The following is a 17,183-nucleotide window of genomic DNA, read 5'->3' on the forward strand; positions in this document are numbered from 1 at the left end:
CTCCACAGGCAGCTGAGCTATGCTGTTCTGGAGACGCAACACACACACACACACACACACACAGCTACTGTCAACTCTCAACATCACTGGACCATTCACTTCACAGTGCCAACTGTTGTATAAATATCTTTTTTTAAACATTTGTGTTCTAATTTGTTTTTTCAGTTGAATTACATTTAATCACCAGTAGTGCCACTGATAAAAAGCACATTTTGAACGTTTAGAAAATCAGTGGTGCTTCCAAAGTCATTGACTGAATTGTCCAAACTGTATAAAAATCCTTGTGATTCTCAATATTGACCACAATAATAATAATAATGGTGTAATGAAGACGTTTTGGCGTAGCGGAGCAGCCCCTTACCTGCAGCGTCTCGGCCAGCAGCATCTCGACGCGGCGGCAGGCCAGCGTGTCCACCATGCGGGCGAGCACCCTGAAGGGCGTGCTGAGCAGCTTGTCCACGTAGAGCATGAGCAGCGCCCCCGACTGGCTCAGGTGCATCCCCTCCAGGCACTGCAGCGTCTTCTTCAGCATGGTGGGCTGGGGACGGAGAGGGCAGAGGGACAAACTTCACCTTACAGGACGAGGTGTTTATGGCAACGTATTACAGTAGGGATAAGGCAAGAGATGGGATTGGTGGAGGGTGGTGATGCTCAGCAGTCGTCTCTTCTACAATTAATCAATCAAATAACTTAATCTACGGTGTGTGTGTGTGTGTGTGTGTGTGCGTGCGCGAGACACTCACGTTGGTCAGATTGTCGCAGCGGGACTGGATGGCCTGGATGAAGAGGCCGCTGGCAGCGGAGTTGCGGTGGACAGCGCTGATGAAGTCCTGCACCGGGGGCTCGTGGGAGAGACTGATCAGCTCCCGCACGTGATTCACCGTCAGCCACGTCAAGTGCTCCGAGTCGTGCAGGTTCTGGCACTGAGGGGCAGCGATGACCCGAGGGAAAGAGAAAGACGTAAGAAAGAAAGAGAGACATCGGGCACTAATTCAAATCCACAGATGCAATGACAAAGAGAAAGAGAAAAACATGAGGGAGAAAGAAAGAAAGAAAGATAGATAGAAAGAAAGAAAGAAAGAAAGAAAGAAAGAAAGAAAGAAAGAAAGGAAGGAAGACATCAGGCACTAATTCAAATCCACAGGACGCACTGCGTGAAGCTACTGGCCAGCGGACAGTCAGGACCATTAGCATCTGGACAGGGACACAAGCAAGGACAATCTCTGTGCCTGAGATTGTTGAAGCCACTTTATCGATAATCTACATTTTTGTCATCCTACAGCCAGGCACACAAACGGTTAATGCTATAGTTTTTGCTCAAACCCTTGAATTAAAGTTGAGAGTCCACACTATAATCACATCTTTCCATACTGTTTCTTTTCCAATCCATTGTGGTGGTGTGCAGCGGTCAATTCACAGCAAGTGCTCGTGTTTACAATTACAATGTGCCACCGTCCAAAAACGTGCCATCGTCCTGACTGTGGCGAAGTAAACAGAGAGGCCAGATCTGTGTTCAACCAGTGTGTCCACAGCAGCGAGTGCGGTATGGTCAGTATTGCCGTGCGGGTCAGTACTGTCGTGTGGGTCAGTATTGTGCAGGATGAGGTGTTGTGGAGCCGGGCAGACTCAGAGCCGCACTGTCTCACCACGTAGTCACAGAAGAGGATGAGCGCCCCCTGGCGGACGATCTCGCGGTTGCACATGGCCAGCCGCATCTCCAGCCTGTCCTGCTCGCCCTCCCCGGACGAGTGCGGACTCAGCAGCTTGGTGCTGGACATGCTGTGCCTCCTGGGGAAGGAGCAGTCACCGAGACGTTAACAGGATACAGACGGATTTATACATGTTAATTTATATTACTGCAAACCACCTTCTGTAAACCAACGGCATACAACTGTCTACACTGCACTACCTCTGTTTAGACACAAACTGCATTTTGTTGTCTTTGTATTGATACTCTGCTCAATGACAATAAAGTTGAATCTAAAATGGAAGGGAGACACATGAGCGCTCCACTTCAGCATCACTGGGGTGAACCAACGAGCTACATCTCATAGAGGACTCTATTCAACAGGAGTGTAGCCTTGGAACTGCATAGCATGCTGACTACGGATGCAAAATTTGTCACAATGAACGTGAACTGTGTACAACGTGGATGTCAGAAATGCAATCAAAAACACCCTCTATGAGGCATCTAAAACTTCCATCCTCCATCTTATACCATTCATTTATGAAACAGTTCTTTGCATCTGAAAGCGTCACACCAGAAACACACAAAAAAAAGTGTCCAGCGACCGTCCCTCACACACACCCGTCACAACCCCCCCCCCTCGTCTCCTGCACGCTCACCTACCCGTCTCTACTCACTCACCTGGGCGTCTGGTGCACCTCGGACCACCAGGTGTAGTTGGTGTAGTTGATGATGAGCAGCACTTGGCACCAGAGCAGCACCAGCGGGGGATGGGTGGTGATGAGGCGCAGCACCAGCGCGTTCAGGCCCTCCAGGGTGTAGAAGCTGCCGCCCTCGCCCACGCCGACCCCCGACCCCGGCCCCGACGCCGGACCCTCGGCCTTCAGCAGCTTGGTGGCAGCGGCGGTGATGCGCCGGAACATTCCTGGAGGAAACAACAGAGGCAGATGAGGAACCGCATGTTGATATTCACACACTCTGTTTATGACACTGTGTCCAAGTGCGATTGTTTTGAGAGGCTCTTGTGCTGTGACAGTTACAGATAGGGTAAGCCATTCTAAACAAAGTCTTAGTAAAGAGTTTTTGTAATATTCAGCAAATATCTTCTCATTATTTGCCAGCTCTCCATTCAAAAGTACAAAAAAACAAAAACCTTACACAGCCCTGGCTCCATTCAGGGGAAATAAAGTTGGGACAGTCTGTCCCTCAAACAATACAAAAACAAAACAAACACTATGTGGAGTGTCAGGGAGCACTGAAGGAGAGGGCTGAGCAACCTCTCTGAAATGTTTTGTTGTTTATTACTCTTTGGTTCAAATACAATGTCAGTTACTGTGGAGTGGACCAACCTTTAGATATCTGCTAAGAAACAGGAACAGAAATGTAAACATGAACATAAACAAGTGTGACTTCATTCAGCAGTGCTTACTCTACCTTTAAGTGACTCGGGCAGGTTGCTCTATGCTCCCTAATCTACAAGTCTAATCTGGACTGGGGTGGACGCGATGACCAGCCGGGTCCACGTGTGGCGCTCACCGGACTTGAAGATGTGGATGAGGCACATGAGCAGGGTGCCCAGCTGCTGGCAGTAGAAGGTGTGCTGCTGCTCACTCATGTCCACCTTCACCTGCTTACTGGAGATGTCCTCCAGCAACACCCCCACCAGCTGCAGCAGGAACCTGAGAGAGAGAGAGAGAGAGAGAGAAATAGATGGGGATGGGCAGAGAGAGAGAGAAAGAGAGAGAGACAGAGAGAGAGAGCGAGAGAGATGGGGGGAGAGAGAGAGAGAGAGAGAGAGACAGATATGGGGGGGGGGAGACAGAGAGAGAGAGCGAGAGAGATGGGGAGAGAGATAGAGAGAGAGATGGGGATGGGCAAAGAAAGAGAAAGAGAGAACAGATGTAAAAGAAGAAGACAATGTTGTCATTCTAAACAAACACCGAGTAGACAGGACGGAGGTCTGCAGGTGCCGTGTGGTCAGGCTCACCTGGCGAAGGTCTCCTCCGGTGGGAAGCGCTGGGGCTCCCCGTTGGTCTCCTGGCCGGCGGCCGGCTGCGGGGGCGGGGGCGGGGGCGCCTGGGCGGCCACCTCGCTGTGCAGCCGGCGGATGGTGGGGCAGGACAGCAGGTAGGGGGAGAGGGACAGCTCCTGCACGCGCGACAGCACGATGTCCTCGGTGGACTGGGAGATGAGCACGCGCAGCACCGCCAGGATGCCCGACACCCACAGCTGCACCGTGCCCACCGACGCCTGCAGGGGGCGCACCCGCACACAGCACACAGCACAGACCAGGCAAGAGGGGGAAAAATGGTCAACAAAAATAAGGCAGGGTTCACGCGGACACATGGTTCATATCTCGAAAGTACACAGTAAATTCCCTGTGTATTAACCACATTGTGTATAAGCCACAGGACAGTGTTTTATGCAAGTTTAAAGAAGCAAAACCATATTAATACCATACTAACTACCCCCCTCTATTAACCTCAAAGCTGAAGTAATTTAGCAAAGTCAATGTATAGACCGCGGTTAATAGTTGGGAAATAAAGGTAAGCTTTCGAAAACTAGGAGCACCTTGTGCTTTTACAAGCCTTGTGTTATTTTCTGTTTGCGCCTTGCTCATTTAAATGGTCAATTCACATTGTTACATAATAATAATAAAAAACACAGTTAAATTCAAGCGTCTGGAGAAGAAAAGAAGTCAGTGTGAACATGGACTAGTTAATTGTGCTCAGTCCTGAGGCACTCTTACTTGTGAATGTGTCTGTGTCTGTGTGGGTGTGCATGCGTGTGTGTGTGTGATTAATATGAGCGTATACTGACCATAGTAGCCGGAGTGACGAACATGCTCTTGAGCAGCATGTCCACAGGCCTCAGAGAGGAGGGAGCCACCGTCTCAAACAGTGTGTTGAGCACTCCCAACGCCTCATGAGAGTCCAGATGCATCTACACACACACACACACACCGTCACCACATTACACTTCATCACCATCTACCACACACACACACCGTCACCACATTACACTTCATCACCATCTACCACACATACATTTATGTAAGCACAACATCACCACATTATACTTCATCACCCAGACCTACATGGGAGTCCAGATGCATCTACACACACACACACACACACACACACACACACACACACACACACACACACACACACACACACACACACACACACACACACACACACACACACACACACACACACACACACACACACACACACACACACACACACACACACAAGCACATCGTCACCACATTATACTTCACCGCAGACCTACAGTACAGCTCTCTGCTATGTGATCTCGGGACTTAACCCAACCCTGCTCCCTCTCTCTCCCCCTTCACTCCAGAGCTGATCTGGGATGTGGCCGAGACACAGAGACACTGGAGACAGTGGCGAGAGCAACAGTTACCTGCTGTTTGCCGATCATAGGCAGGATGATGTCAGCGATCTGGCGAGAGAGTCTCTTCCACTTGTCCTCGTTCTCTTTATGACACTGTTGCAGGACCAGGATGAACATCTCCAGAACCTACAGTACGCAGTACGCAGCACACACACACACACACACACACACACACACACACACACACACACACACACACACACACACACACACACACACACACACACACACACACACACACACAGAGTGCATTAAAATTCCACTACATTCAAATACATCCTTCTGTTGCAGGACCAGGATTCATCTCCAGCACCTACTCAATACGCGCGCACGCGCACGCGCACACGCACACGCACACGCACACGCACACGCACACGCACACGCACAGTGCATTGCCCTCATGTCCCAGCGGAGGTTGTGCGTTGGCCTACCTGATGGTACTGGATGAGGCGCAGCAGCATGGACACCACCACCTCCTTCTGGGTCTCCAGCTCTTTCCCAGCGTCAGCTTTGTTTGAGCCCCGCAGCACAAACAGGTCGTGCACTATGGGCTGCAGGGCAGGGATGGCTGAGGGGAACCACACAGCAGAACACAACCTCAGTGCTGTTGCTGGGAATCACTTAATAGCTTCCAAACCCATATGAAACATTATTTAACATTGTTAAATTGAAATATTATTTTAAAAAAAAAACATATTTTCAGTGAGTCTGTCCCTTTACTGTATATACAACTGTGTCTGTGTGTGTCTGTGTGTGTGTGTGTATGTCTGTGTGAGTGTGTGTGTGAGTGTGTGTGCGTGTGTCTGTGCATCTTGTGTGCATCTTGTGTGCATCTGTGTGTGTGTGTCTGTGAGTGTGTCTTGTCTGTGTGTGTGTGTGTGTGTGTGTGTGTGTGTCTGTGCGCACCGTGAGTAACTGCCTTCCTCCCACTGGCCATGATGCCGTCACAGAGCTGGATGATCTTTGGGATGCTGATGATCTGCTTGGAGTGGTAGCGCTCGTACGACAGCAGCACCAGGAAGAAGAAGATGTTGGGCACGATCGCCTCCGAATCCCTGAGAGGGGCAAGCACACAGCAGGGGTGTTAGGGTGCTGAAGTGGAGCTGTGTGTGTGGTAAAGATTTCATATCTGTGTGGAGTTTAGCTGTGTGGCAAGGATTTCATATTATTTGTTTGGAGTGAAGCTGTGTTCAGGATGGATTATGCATTATCTGTATGAAGTCTAGCTGTGTGCAGTAAGGATTTCATATTATCTGTGCGGAGTTTAGCTGTGTGGTAATTGGTAAAGATTTCATATTATCTGTGTGGAGTTTAGCTGTGTGGTAATTGGTAAAGATTTCATATTATCTGTGCGGAGTTTAGCTGTGTGGTAATTGGTAAAGATTTCATATTATCTGTGTGGAGTTTAGCTGTGTGGTAATTGGTAAGGATTTCATATTATCTGTGTGGAGTTTAGCTGTGTGCAGTAAGGATTTCATATTATTGGTGTGGAGTTTAGCTGTGTGCAGTAAGGATTTCACATCATCTGTGTGGAGTTTAGCTGTGTGGTAAAGATTTCATATTATCTGTGTGGAGAGTCTCACCTGAACTGGCCCAACTCAATGTACTCAAATTGCTTGAGAACAAAGCCGATGAACACCTTAGACAGACAAGGTTAAAGAGAGACGGTCAGATGTACAGGGATCAACACCTCAATGTCAGCTTGATGTATCCTAGGAAAAACTTCAGACATTCTAACCACTCACAATAGTACAATTCTTTATGGGTGGGACAAGACGTTTGTGAGATATTTGTGAATATTATGTACAGAAATTAGCACAGCAAGATAGAAACTTTTATTTGAATTAATCAAATTATTACTGTTATAAAAGGTATAACTTATAAACTTTTGCCGCTGCCGCTGGTATTTCTAACGTGCTCCCCACCTAAGAGCTCTGGCAGCAACATGCTGAACTCTGAACTGTGTCAGTATCCCTTACCTGGTCGGAGTCCAGCAGGCAGTAGTTGACCCGCAGCTGCACGAGCTGGGCCAGCAGGTCCAGGACCTGCCTCTGCAGCGCCACCGAGGTGCTGGTGGTGTACTGCTTCAGGGCCTTGATGACCAGCGGCTCAAACAGACGGATGTGGTTGTGGATGACGTTCTGGACACGGCCAAGTGGACATGGCAAAGAGAGGACCAGCATTTCAGTGTGCCATTGTGGTAACATGAACAGAGAAACATGCAACACTGCTTATGCCACAGGGCTGCAGCTTTATTGATAAACTGATAATCAAGTCAGTCTTTTTTTTTTTTTAATTTTCACACCTTGCATTCTCATGCATGAAGTCTGCACTTGACTGTTAAGCAGTCTGAACTTCACTTCACAGCTTAAAGGCTTAAAAAGCAAGAAAAAGTTCTGTGTCTGAGGTGATCAAAAAACTTCAAAGGTGTTAAATCTATTTATTTATATATTTCCCAATCTTAAACAGTCTGGTCCGGTACTTTAGCCAGCACATAATCTAGAGAGTGAGCGCGGGAGCACGGGAGCGCTGGACCGTACCTTGTCTCCTCTGTGGCGCGTGACGTTGGTGATACTGGACCTCATCTGACTGGAAACCTTCTGCATGACATCAAACCACCTGTGGAGCCGACAGGTATGGTAAGATAAGAGATGTAGGAAATGTGTGTGTTCACTAAATACAGTACCTGCATGTGTGTCTGTGGAGATACATGGGTCACCATGTGTGCACTCGCTTGGCATGTCGAATGACCGTTTACGAGTACACATTTGTACAGCCATGATGCATGTGTGATTGTATGTGTGTATGTGTGTATGTGTGTGTGTGTGTGTGTGTGTGTGTGTGTGTGTGTGTGTGTGTGTGTGTGTGTGTGTGTATGTGTGTGTATATGTGTGTGTGTGTGTGTGTGTGTGTGTGTGTGTGTGTGTGTGTGTGTGTGTGTGTGTATGTGTGTGTATATGTGTGTGTGTGTGTGTGTGTGTGTGTGTGTGTGTGTGTGTGTGTGTGTGTGTGTGTGTGTGTGTGTGTGTGTATATGTGTGTGTGTGTGTGTGTGTATATGTGTGTGTGTGTGTGTATATGTGTGTGTGTGTGTGTGTGTGTGTGTGTGTGTGTGTGTGTGTGTGTGTGTGTGTGTGTGTGTGTGTGTGTGTGTGCGTGTGTGCGTGTGTGCGTGTGTGTATATGTGTGTGTGTGTGTGTATATGTGTGTGTGTGTGTGTGTGTGTGTGTGTGTGTGTGTGTATATGTGTGTGTGTGTGTGTATGTGTGTGTATATGTGTGTGTGTGTGTGTATATGTGTGTGTGTGTGTGTGTGTGTGTGTGTGTGTGTGTGTGTGTGTGCGTGTGTGCGTGTGTGTGCGTGTGTGCGTGTGTGCGTGTGTGTGTGCATGCGTACCCTGAGGCGTCCTGTTCCTGCTCGGCCTGCACCATGTTCCTGAGGCTGGCGTCGGCCAGCGCCTGGGTGAAGTGGGTGTAGGGGGCCATGAAGCAGTAGTGGTAGAGGCCGGGCCGCAGGCTGGACGAGCCCAGACGCAGGGCCTTCCCCTGGGAGCGGCACGGGTGCGAGGCGGCCCCCTCGTACTGGGAAGCCAGGTTGGTCCCAAACAACGTCTTCAGTAGCTGGAGAGAGCAGGAGGGGACACAGCAGATGATGGCACTTACAAAAATGACATGAAATGTTTGCGGCAGATTTGCAGCAAGCTTGTGGGAAACAAATGAGTTCACTAGAAAATATTGCCAGAGGTTTGCCCATGTTGTCTTCCAGCAAAGTTCAGGCAACAATGAGAAGCTTGCCACTAGTGGCAAATGTGTTCACCACACTCTCAGTCAATAATGGCGAAATTCCAGTGAGCTTCTGGTGAAAAACTAATTTGCATAGTACATTGTTGCAAATTTGCTGCAACGTTGCCAAAAGTTGACTACTGTTTGCCAGAACCGTAATTTGCATTTGCCACTAGTGGCAAATGTGTTCACCACACTCTCAGTCAATAATGGCGAAATTCCAGTGAGCTTCTGGTGAAAAACTAATTTGCATAGTACATTGTTGCAAATTTGCTGCAACATTGCCAAAAGTTGACTACTGTTTGCCAGAACCGTAATTTGCATGTGAAAATATGACCTTCCCGCAAATTTCCGGCAACTGTTCGCCAGAAACCGGATATTTCTGTAAGGGATGAGAATGTGTATTGTAGAGTGGAGAAGTGAGCTTGTATGCTTTTGAAAATATCAAAATCAAAAATGTGAGATGAAGATGGTAGGACCTCATCACAAGCGGTCCTACTACACCTGTATCTGTGAAGGTCAGGTGAAAACTGGTATGTATGTCAGAATTGGCTGGGTTCACCAACCGGTCAATCTCACCTGTTGCACACAGACAGTGGCCAGTGTTGGCTCTCTGGAGAAGCAGGACTTGAGGTACCCCAGGACTTCCTCCACACACTGGTGAAGAGGAGAGATGTGGAGAGGAGAGCCAGTTAGAAAGGAGGGATGACAACAAGACAAAGGGGCAGAGCAGGTGCAGAGGAGGTGGGGACGAACGAGAGAGGGATATAGAAGAGAAGAGGTGGAGAGGAGGAGGTGCAGAAGAGGCAGAGAGGAGGTGCGGAGGCAAGCTAGAGAGGAAATAGAGAAGAGGAGATGGAGGAGGAGGTGGGAATGAGTGAGAGGATACAGAAGAGGTAGAGAAGGTGAAGAAGAGGCAGAGAGGAGGCAGAGAGGAAGAGATGGGGAGTTAAGGGAGGTGGAGAAGAGGCAGAGAGGAGGTGCAGAGACAAAGCAGAGAGGAGGTAGAGAGGAAGAGAGGAAGAGGTGGAGAGGAGGTGGAGAGGAAGAGATGGGGAGTTCAGGGAGGTGGAGAAGAGGCAGAGAGGAGGTGCAGAGACAAAGCAGAGAGGAGGTAGAGAGGAAGAGAGGAAGAGGTGGAGAGGAGGTGGAGAGGAAGAGATGGGGAGTTAAGGGAGGTGGAGAAGAGGTAGAGAAGAGGTGCAGAGACAAAGCAGAGAGGAGGCAGAGAGGTGGAGAGGAGGTGGACCATTAGATGCAGAGCAAATGCCAGTGGGGTGAGAGAAGGTACCTTCCCGATGTCGTGTAGCGTGGCCAGCTCCAGCAGCTGGGAGAGCACGTCCAGAGTGGAGCGCAGGAAACCACCAAACTTCTCATTGGTGCTGTGGAGGTCCAGGGTCACCTGCACCACACAACACAACACAATGGGCACACAGAATAGGCAGAATACACAACACCGCTGCAATCAGGCCCTCTCTGGTCATCTATGTGTGTGTGTGTGTGTGTGTGTGTGTGTGTGTGTGTGTGATACCCACCCTGTAGTTGGTATAGGTGGCCTTGAGGACGTCGTAGAGCTTCAGGTAGGGAGGGAGGTGGTAGAAGCTGCCCAGGGTGGTGGACTTGTTGACGGGTGCAGCCACTGTGCTGTCCGCTGGCCGGCCTGGTGACACAGGGCAGAGGGGGACACAGCTCCACTCAGAACACGCTGGCCAACTCACGCCACACACACTACATACTATATGCTACTACACACTATATACACACACTACACGCAATGCACACTACACACTATATAGACACTATACAGAGTAGCTTAGAGGAAAGAGGAGCGAAGTGGGCGATTCGGACACTGCTTCAGCGGCAGGCCTGAGTGCGGAGCTGCAGTACCTGTGTTGGGGTCGACCCCCTTCTTGGGGCTCATGGGAGCGGGCGGCTCGGCCGTGTCCTTGTCCTTGCCCTTCCTGCGGATGGGGCTCAGGGACGGGGGGTTGGCCAGGGAGGGCAGCGTGGCCTGGGCACATCACACAACACAACACAACCCATCAGCAACGGCACAGCGGGGGCACACTCCAATAGGTCCTCTTGCTTACATCACTCTCAAACATACTGTAGGCCTAAGCTATAGTCACTCTCAAACATACTGTATGCCTGACTACATTGACCACAGTGATTCTACCAACATCCTTTGATCCTTTGTTTCCCCATTCAGCTCACTACTGACTCAATCATTCATCACAGAGCACCCGTGTGTGTGTGTGTGTGTGTGTGTGTGTGTGTGTGTGTGTGTGTGTGTGCATGCGCAAGTGTGAGTGTGTGTTCACGCACAAGTGCATGAGTGTGTGTGGGTGTGTTTGAGAGTGTGTGTGTGTGTGTGTGTGTGTGTGAGTGTGTGTGTGTGAGTGTGTGTGTGTGTGTGTGTGTGTGTGTGTGTGTTTGTGTGTGAGTCACCTTGACGGCGGGGCCGGGCGGCGTGTCGTCCAGCACGTGGGCGCAGATGTTGAGGACCTTGAGCAGGTGGGAGAAGAGCTGCTCCACCATGCCGATGAGCGAGCGGTCACTGAGCGCCGGCCACGGCTCCTCCTGCTTGGCCCCCGCCGCCGCGCTGCCCTCCTCCTCGCCGCTCCACGGGCTCTTCATGCACTTGGGGGACGCAGCTGCAAAAGATGCCACACAGAGAGTGTGTGTGAGGAGGTTGTGTGTGTGTTGGAGTGGGAGGGGTATTTCTATTTGATTATGACATTTGTCTGTGACTCCATACAGCAAATCTGACAAGTTAATCTGAGGCTATCAAGCTAAACTTTCAAAAGTGTACAAGGTCTGGTTAGGTGTGTGTGTGTGTGTGTAAGATGAACCAGTGATGAGCAGCTCACCGGCCAGCAGGTTCCCGGCCAGTACCAGAGCGTCCTGGTGGGCGGAGAGGTCCAGGGGGAACCAGGCGGAGGAGAGCAGGGACAGCACCATGTTGGCCATGCCCACCGTCAGGCACCGCCGCGCCTCCTCAGGGGCACTCGACTGGGACAGGCTGGGGGTGGGGTGGGGTGACAGGCACTTTAACTCTCAATGCACTATATACCCACACGCGCACACACGCACACATACATACACACACACACACACACTGCAGGTAACATGAACACATGGTAACAATAAAAGAACTGCATGATACGAATTTGAATATTTACTGACATTTCTGTATGTAACAAAATAAGGGGAAGCCGTGGCCAACTGGTTAGGGCTTCGGGCTTGTAACGGAAGGGATGCCGAGTGCCGTTGTAGCAAGGCTCACTGCCCCGGGTTAGTGTGTGCTGTGTGTGTTCACTAATTCCCGGATGGAATAAATGCAGAGACCAAATTCCTTACACACGCAAGCACTGTATACTTGGCCATAGAAACCTGATTTACTGATTAAGCGTTAAATTAACGTTTCTACATGAGAACACTGTGCGGTCCACAAACTCATGGGGCCCCATCATCTGACCACCGCTGAGTCTGTGGAAAGCACAGCAATTGCTACAGTATTATGCTTTCTTGGACACACCAGCATAGAAACACACACAGCACAGCAATTGCTACAGTTACAGTATTATGCTTTCTTGGAAACACCAGCAACACCAGCACACACACACACACACACACACACACACACACAGCACTGTATACAGGGGACAGAGGCTGACAGAATAAACAGCGACAGAGAATACCAAAGGGTGTAAACATACGGCTTAAGTACAGTACTTAAGCACCCCACCAAGCTACACACCATTAGAAACAACATATCGGCAGGCTGCACAGACCACAGATATGACACATTAGACACACACAGAACTCAAACAATCAGTATGATGTATATAGATGTATGTGTGTGTGTCAGAGAGAGAGAGAAGATAAGAGCTGGGAGTAAATAGGGGTAAACAGGAATAATACAGGGGGAGCTCATGTTAGCTGTACAGTTTCTTATACTGCAGCTGCAAATACAGTAAAGGCTGGAGAGGCTGACGTGGCTGGCCAACTGTGTGTGTGTGTGTGTGTGTGTGTGTGTGTACCTGTGTGAGCGTCCGCGGGTACGGCTCTGGTTGGTGCGGCTGAAGTGGCTGGCGGAGGAGCTGATGTAGCCGCAGTGCCAGCCTGTGCTCCAGGTACACACTGGGAAACTGCCGCTCAGCAGACACAGGGCCTCGCAGCAGCCAAACTGCACCAAAACAACACACAGTCAACTCCAAACTGCATCAAAACAACACACAGTCAACTCCCCCCGACAACCAACCTTTTTAAAAAACCTGTAGATAGACTATATCCATTACCAAGCCCACTCCCACTCATGCTAAATTAGCCCATTACCACTTAAAGAGGACATAGAATGGATGAATCGAGTATTGTATTGTGTTCTCTGATGTTAAAATAGTATATATTCAACTTTGATTTAGAAAAAATAAACTCGCATAAACTCTCACTGAGGAGCACACTGAGGAAGGCGCTATGCCGAAAGTGCAGCCTTTTTTCTGTTCTGAGTTAACTTATAAGTTTGGCCTAGCACTCTGAAAAGAAACACAAGAGACTGAGTGAAGCCTGCTCCTACCATAAATTATAAAAAATAAACTCAATTGCAATTTTACAAGCCCAATGAAATCCTTAAATTTAGGCTGGGTATTGAAATGGTCCTTTTGACTTTGGCAACCCCAATTCAAGTTCAATGGCTTTGCGATATTTTACATTTTTTCGTGGCTATTTCTAAGTTCAAGATTTTCATATGAAGGAGGGCACAACCATGCCTCATGTTCATGATAGCTCTTTGGTTATGCACAACCTCTTCTAATAATTCATCAAAACCCATCAGCTTGTGCGAACGCCCCCCATTGAGAGACCCTGGGCTAGATGAACATCCTAAAATGACAACACCTCAGTCTGCAGAGCTTGCTCTTGTTGGCTTTAGAAGATTAACACAAGACTCCCTTTGCATGATCAGCTGTATTGTTTACATGCCAGCACTATAGGCGCCACAACCATAATCCTCTTATAGAATCTAAAACCTATTAAAACCACAACAAATGCTTCTGTAGGAAACAAGACCACCTCCTTCCCTGAACAACATTACCACAGATACAGTCTTTGGGACAAAAACTCTTATCGTTAGGTTTCTAAGATAAGAAATTGGAATATTTTCACATTTAGAGGTTTTCTGTAGCACTTGTGAGGTTAACCCTGGTCCTCCTGAGCCTGACCCTGTGAGGGGGGGAGGGGCTGGACGGGGGAACCCACTCACCGTGAGGGCTCTGGACGTGGAGGACGAGAGCGCGTGAGACACTGCGCTGATCACGCGGGACAGGTTGTTCTCCATGGTCACGTCTGAGGTGCCCTGGGACAAGTTGTAGCCCCTGTATGTCCTATAAACACAGAAGTATGTTGTTACGTTTCAAATGTTGTTTTCTTTTTTGTCACGTATTTATTGTCCATTTTGGTATCAATTGTGATTTGTGTGGCTGAGGTGTGCTGTAGAAACGGCCCTTCTGGGATATTAAAGAGATTGTTAATCCTCGATACACATGCTGCTATACATACTTCTTGCTCTTTCAGGCTTGGCACAATTTACGTTACATTGCTTTACAAGTTCTGGTCTGCACCCCAGAAACAAGCTCTACGTGTTTATGTGTATGTTATTAGCTCTGCCAGGGAGCTTATGTTTTCTTTTCTGTATGAAGGATTATACAGATTATACAGTTTGGGTTTCTGCATAAAGGATTACTCAAGGCTTGATGTGAAGGCATCACACAGGCCAAGGACCAAACCCCTAACATTTTGGAGCCCAGTAAGTAGGCGTGTAGTTGCACTCTTGCACAATGATGTTGCTCAACGCTGCCTTGGATGAGCTCTGTGCGGTCCAGGCGGTTACTGTGGTGTTCTACTGACTAAGATCCAAGCTTCCATGGAATTCTGAGACAGTGGAATGTTCCAGATGTGGGCTGCATCTCGTCATCATTAGCATCACACTCGGTGGGCCACGGCTTATTCATTGATTTCGCAATATTTCTTCAGCTATGAGGCTAATAAATACATGGGAGCAGTTCATATAGTTTTGTTTTTTAACTTGCACAAAACACTGTCCCGCGGCTTATACACAGTGCGGCTAATGACACAGGAAGTGACTGCACCTGGTGATGGTGCTGACGGTGAACTGGGAGGGCGGCTGGGTCTCGTGCATCAGCAGCTGGAGGTACAGGCTGCTCTGCTCCCGTGCAATGGCCACCACGGGGTCAGCCTGCGCCTGGTCACAGTCGTAGAACAGCCGTGACACCACCCTGAAGAAACGAAAACACACACACACACACACACACACACACACACGTTTATTGCGGTGTTAGAAGTGTTCTGTGTAAAAGTGTACTATCTGTGTGTGTGTCTATGTGTATCCTGTGTGTGTGTGTGTGTGTGTGTGTGTGTGTGTGTGTGTGTGTGTGTGTGTGTGTGTGTGTGTGTGTGTGTGTGTGTGTGTGTGTGTGTGTGTGCGTGTGTGTGTACCTGCTGACAGTAGCAGCAGCAACATGTCGGACTCTGGGGTCCTCGTCCCCCAGAAGATAGACGATGACATCATTGAGGATCCGGTCCTGTAGTCTGAGCAGCTGGGAACAGAAGGGACACAATACAGCCATTACAAAACACTAACCATGCTAAACGTTAAGCTATCAAACTACAAAACAGCAGCCATGTCAAACAATAAGATGCTTCACTACAAAACACACTAAATCACATCAAACACTAACCTATTAAACTACTAACCACGTAAAACACATTTATGATGCATGCATGATTTTCAATGAAACCAGGATTGTTAATTATTGTTGATGTGTGGGTGTTTAGCAAACAGCAACCACGTCAAAACACAATTAGACCATTTGGAGTACAACAGGGCATGCCCAGTCACAGCAAAAGTGTTGTGTGGTGACGTGTACACGTGTGTGTATTCATACCCCAGTGTAATGATGCTCTCCTTTGTGCAAACTATTCGTTCTCCTCTCAAGGAAATTCACCAATCTGAAGGACAAGGACAACATGATTATTACAGTACTAATGCACATTTGATCTTCTCATGTACAAAAAAACGAGCCGACCAAACGTGTCTTATGCAATAGAATGAGCCCCCGTTATCTAAAATGATGCATTATATTAATAAGAAACTTGCCACAGTTATATATTCTATTACATTATATAAACAATATATCTATTTTGAAATAAATCTATTTTGATGTGTTACGGCCTGTCCTCCGTCTGGATCTAGGCCCAGCAGCAGAGAACGTTAAGTGTGTAGTGTGTAGTGTAGTGTGTATAGAGAAGGCTGACTACCTGAAGTCCACCTCGGCCACCGTCTCCAGCAGCTCGGTGCGGACGAGCCAATAGGAGCAGTCACGCAGGGCCAGCAGGTCAATCAGCAGCCGCAGGCCCAGCTCACTCAGGCTGCTACTGCTCAAAGCCATGATGCAGTGCTGTTACAGACACAGACACAGACACAGACAGACAGACAGACAGACAGACACACAGACACACAGACACACAGACACACAGACACACAGACACACAGACACACAGACACACAGACACACAGACACACAGACACACACACACACACACACACACACACACACACACACACACACACACACACACACAGACACACACACAGACACACACACAGACACACACACACCTTGTTAGTTAGCTTGGGATGTAGACTTACTGTAGGTATGAAAGAAAAAAATTGTTGCGATTGACCATGAAACAGTTTCTTGGTCTAGCGACGATGTTTGTGATTGTGGTCTAGCTAGCAGCTACAGTGGTTCCTCTGATGTGCTACAACAGTTCTAGTAATAAGTATTTTAATATGATAAAAAAGTACAGTATATTATTGTCCCAGTTGCATCCATCCTTAGGTACAGGGTCTCATCTGCTACTCACCCTCACAGCAGCACAGGACATCTTACAGGTCACCGACGACTGGTCCCGCAAGCACTTCTGCAGCAAAGGCACCAAGTCCACTAGCGAGATGGGGTTTCCTGTGGAGGAGCGGGGGAAAAGGGGAGAGAGAGAGAGAGAGAGAGAGAGAGAGAGAGAGAGAGAGAGAGAGAGAGAAAGGAAGAAAGAAAGAAAGAAAGAAAAGAGAGTAGTGTGCAGTGATCAGACTCCTAAATGAAGAACATTGTTAACTCTACAGTAAGCCCCTCTTGAGAGGGAACAGTTAGAGCTCCACAGTAAGCCCCTCTTGAGAGGGAACAGTTAGACCTCCACAGTAAGCCCCTCTTGAGA

At 48.6% G+C, this 17,183-nt stretch overlaps 1 protein-coding gene across 3 annotated transcripts in view; it reads right to left on the reverse strand.

The window, feature by feature from the left end:
* htt (huntingtin) overlaps positions 1-17,183 on the reverse strand; it is a 48,510-nt gene that overhangs the window by 16,568 nt on the left and 14,759 nt on the right. For all 3 annotated transcript variants that reach the window (XM_062520510.1, XM_062520509.1, XM_062520508.1), the window contains 28 exons: positions 16,836-16,933; positions 16,227-16,366; positions 15,854-15,917; positions 15,405-15,505; positions 15,038-15,184; positions 14,152-14,272; positions 12,935-13,080; positions 11,762-11,913; positions 11,340-11,545; positions 10,779-10,902; positions 10,427-10,551; positions 10,183-10,293; positions 9,471-9,548; positions 8,506-8,729; positions 7,651-7,729; positions 7,090-7,251; positions 6,694-6,749; positions 6,017-6,165; positions 5,542-5,678; positions 5,120-5,236; positions 4,508-4,630; positions 3,675-3,937; positions 3,224-3,366; positions 2,369-2,612; positions 1,647-1,788; positions 744-923; positions 362-538; positions 1-27 (listed from right to left, as the gene is read on the reverse strand). The exon at positions 1-27 is cut by the window's left edge and continues 50 nt beyond it. In XM_062520510.1, coding sequence (XP_062376494.1) covers positions 1-27; positions 362-538; positions 744-923; positions 1,647-1,788; positions 2,369-2,612; positions 3,224-3,366; positions 3,675-3,937; positions 4,508-4,630; positions 5,120-5,236; positions 5,542-5,678; positions 6,017-6,165; positions 6,694-6,749; positions 7,090-7,251; positions 7,651-7,729; positions 8,506-8,729; positions 9,471-9,548; positions 10,183-10,293; positions 10,427-10,551; positions 10,779-10,902; positions 11,340-11,545; positions 11,762-11,913; positions 12,935-13,080; positions 14,152-14,272; positions 15,038-15,184; positions 15,405-15,505; positions 15,854-15,917; positions 16,227-16,366; positions 16,836-16,933 — 3,836 coding nt within the window. The remainder of the gene's footprint in view (positions 28-361; positions 539-743; positions 924-1,646; positions 1,789-2,368; positions 2,613-3,223; positions 3,367-3,674; positions 3,938-4,507; positions 4,631-5,119; positions 5,237-5,541; positions 5,679-6,016; positions 6,166-6,693; positions 6,750-7,089; positions 7,252-7,650; positions 7,730-8,505; positions 8,730-9,470; positions 9,549-10,182; positions 10,294-10,426; positions 10,552-10,778; positions 10,903-11,339; positions 11,546-11,761; positions 11,914-12,934; positions 13,081-14,151; positions 14,273-15,037; positions 15,185-15,404; positions 15,506-15,853; positions 15,918-16,226; positions 16,367-16,835; positions 16,934-17,183) is intronic.

Source organism: Sardina pilchardus, chromosome 2 (assembly GCF_963854185.1).
Source record: "Sardina pilchardus chromosome 2, fSarPil1.1, whole genome shotgun sequence".
NCBI lineage: Eukaryota > Metazoa > Chordata > Actinopteri > Clupeiformes > Clupeidae > Sardina > Sardina pilchardus.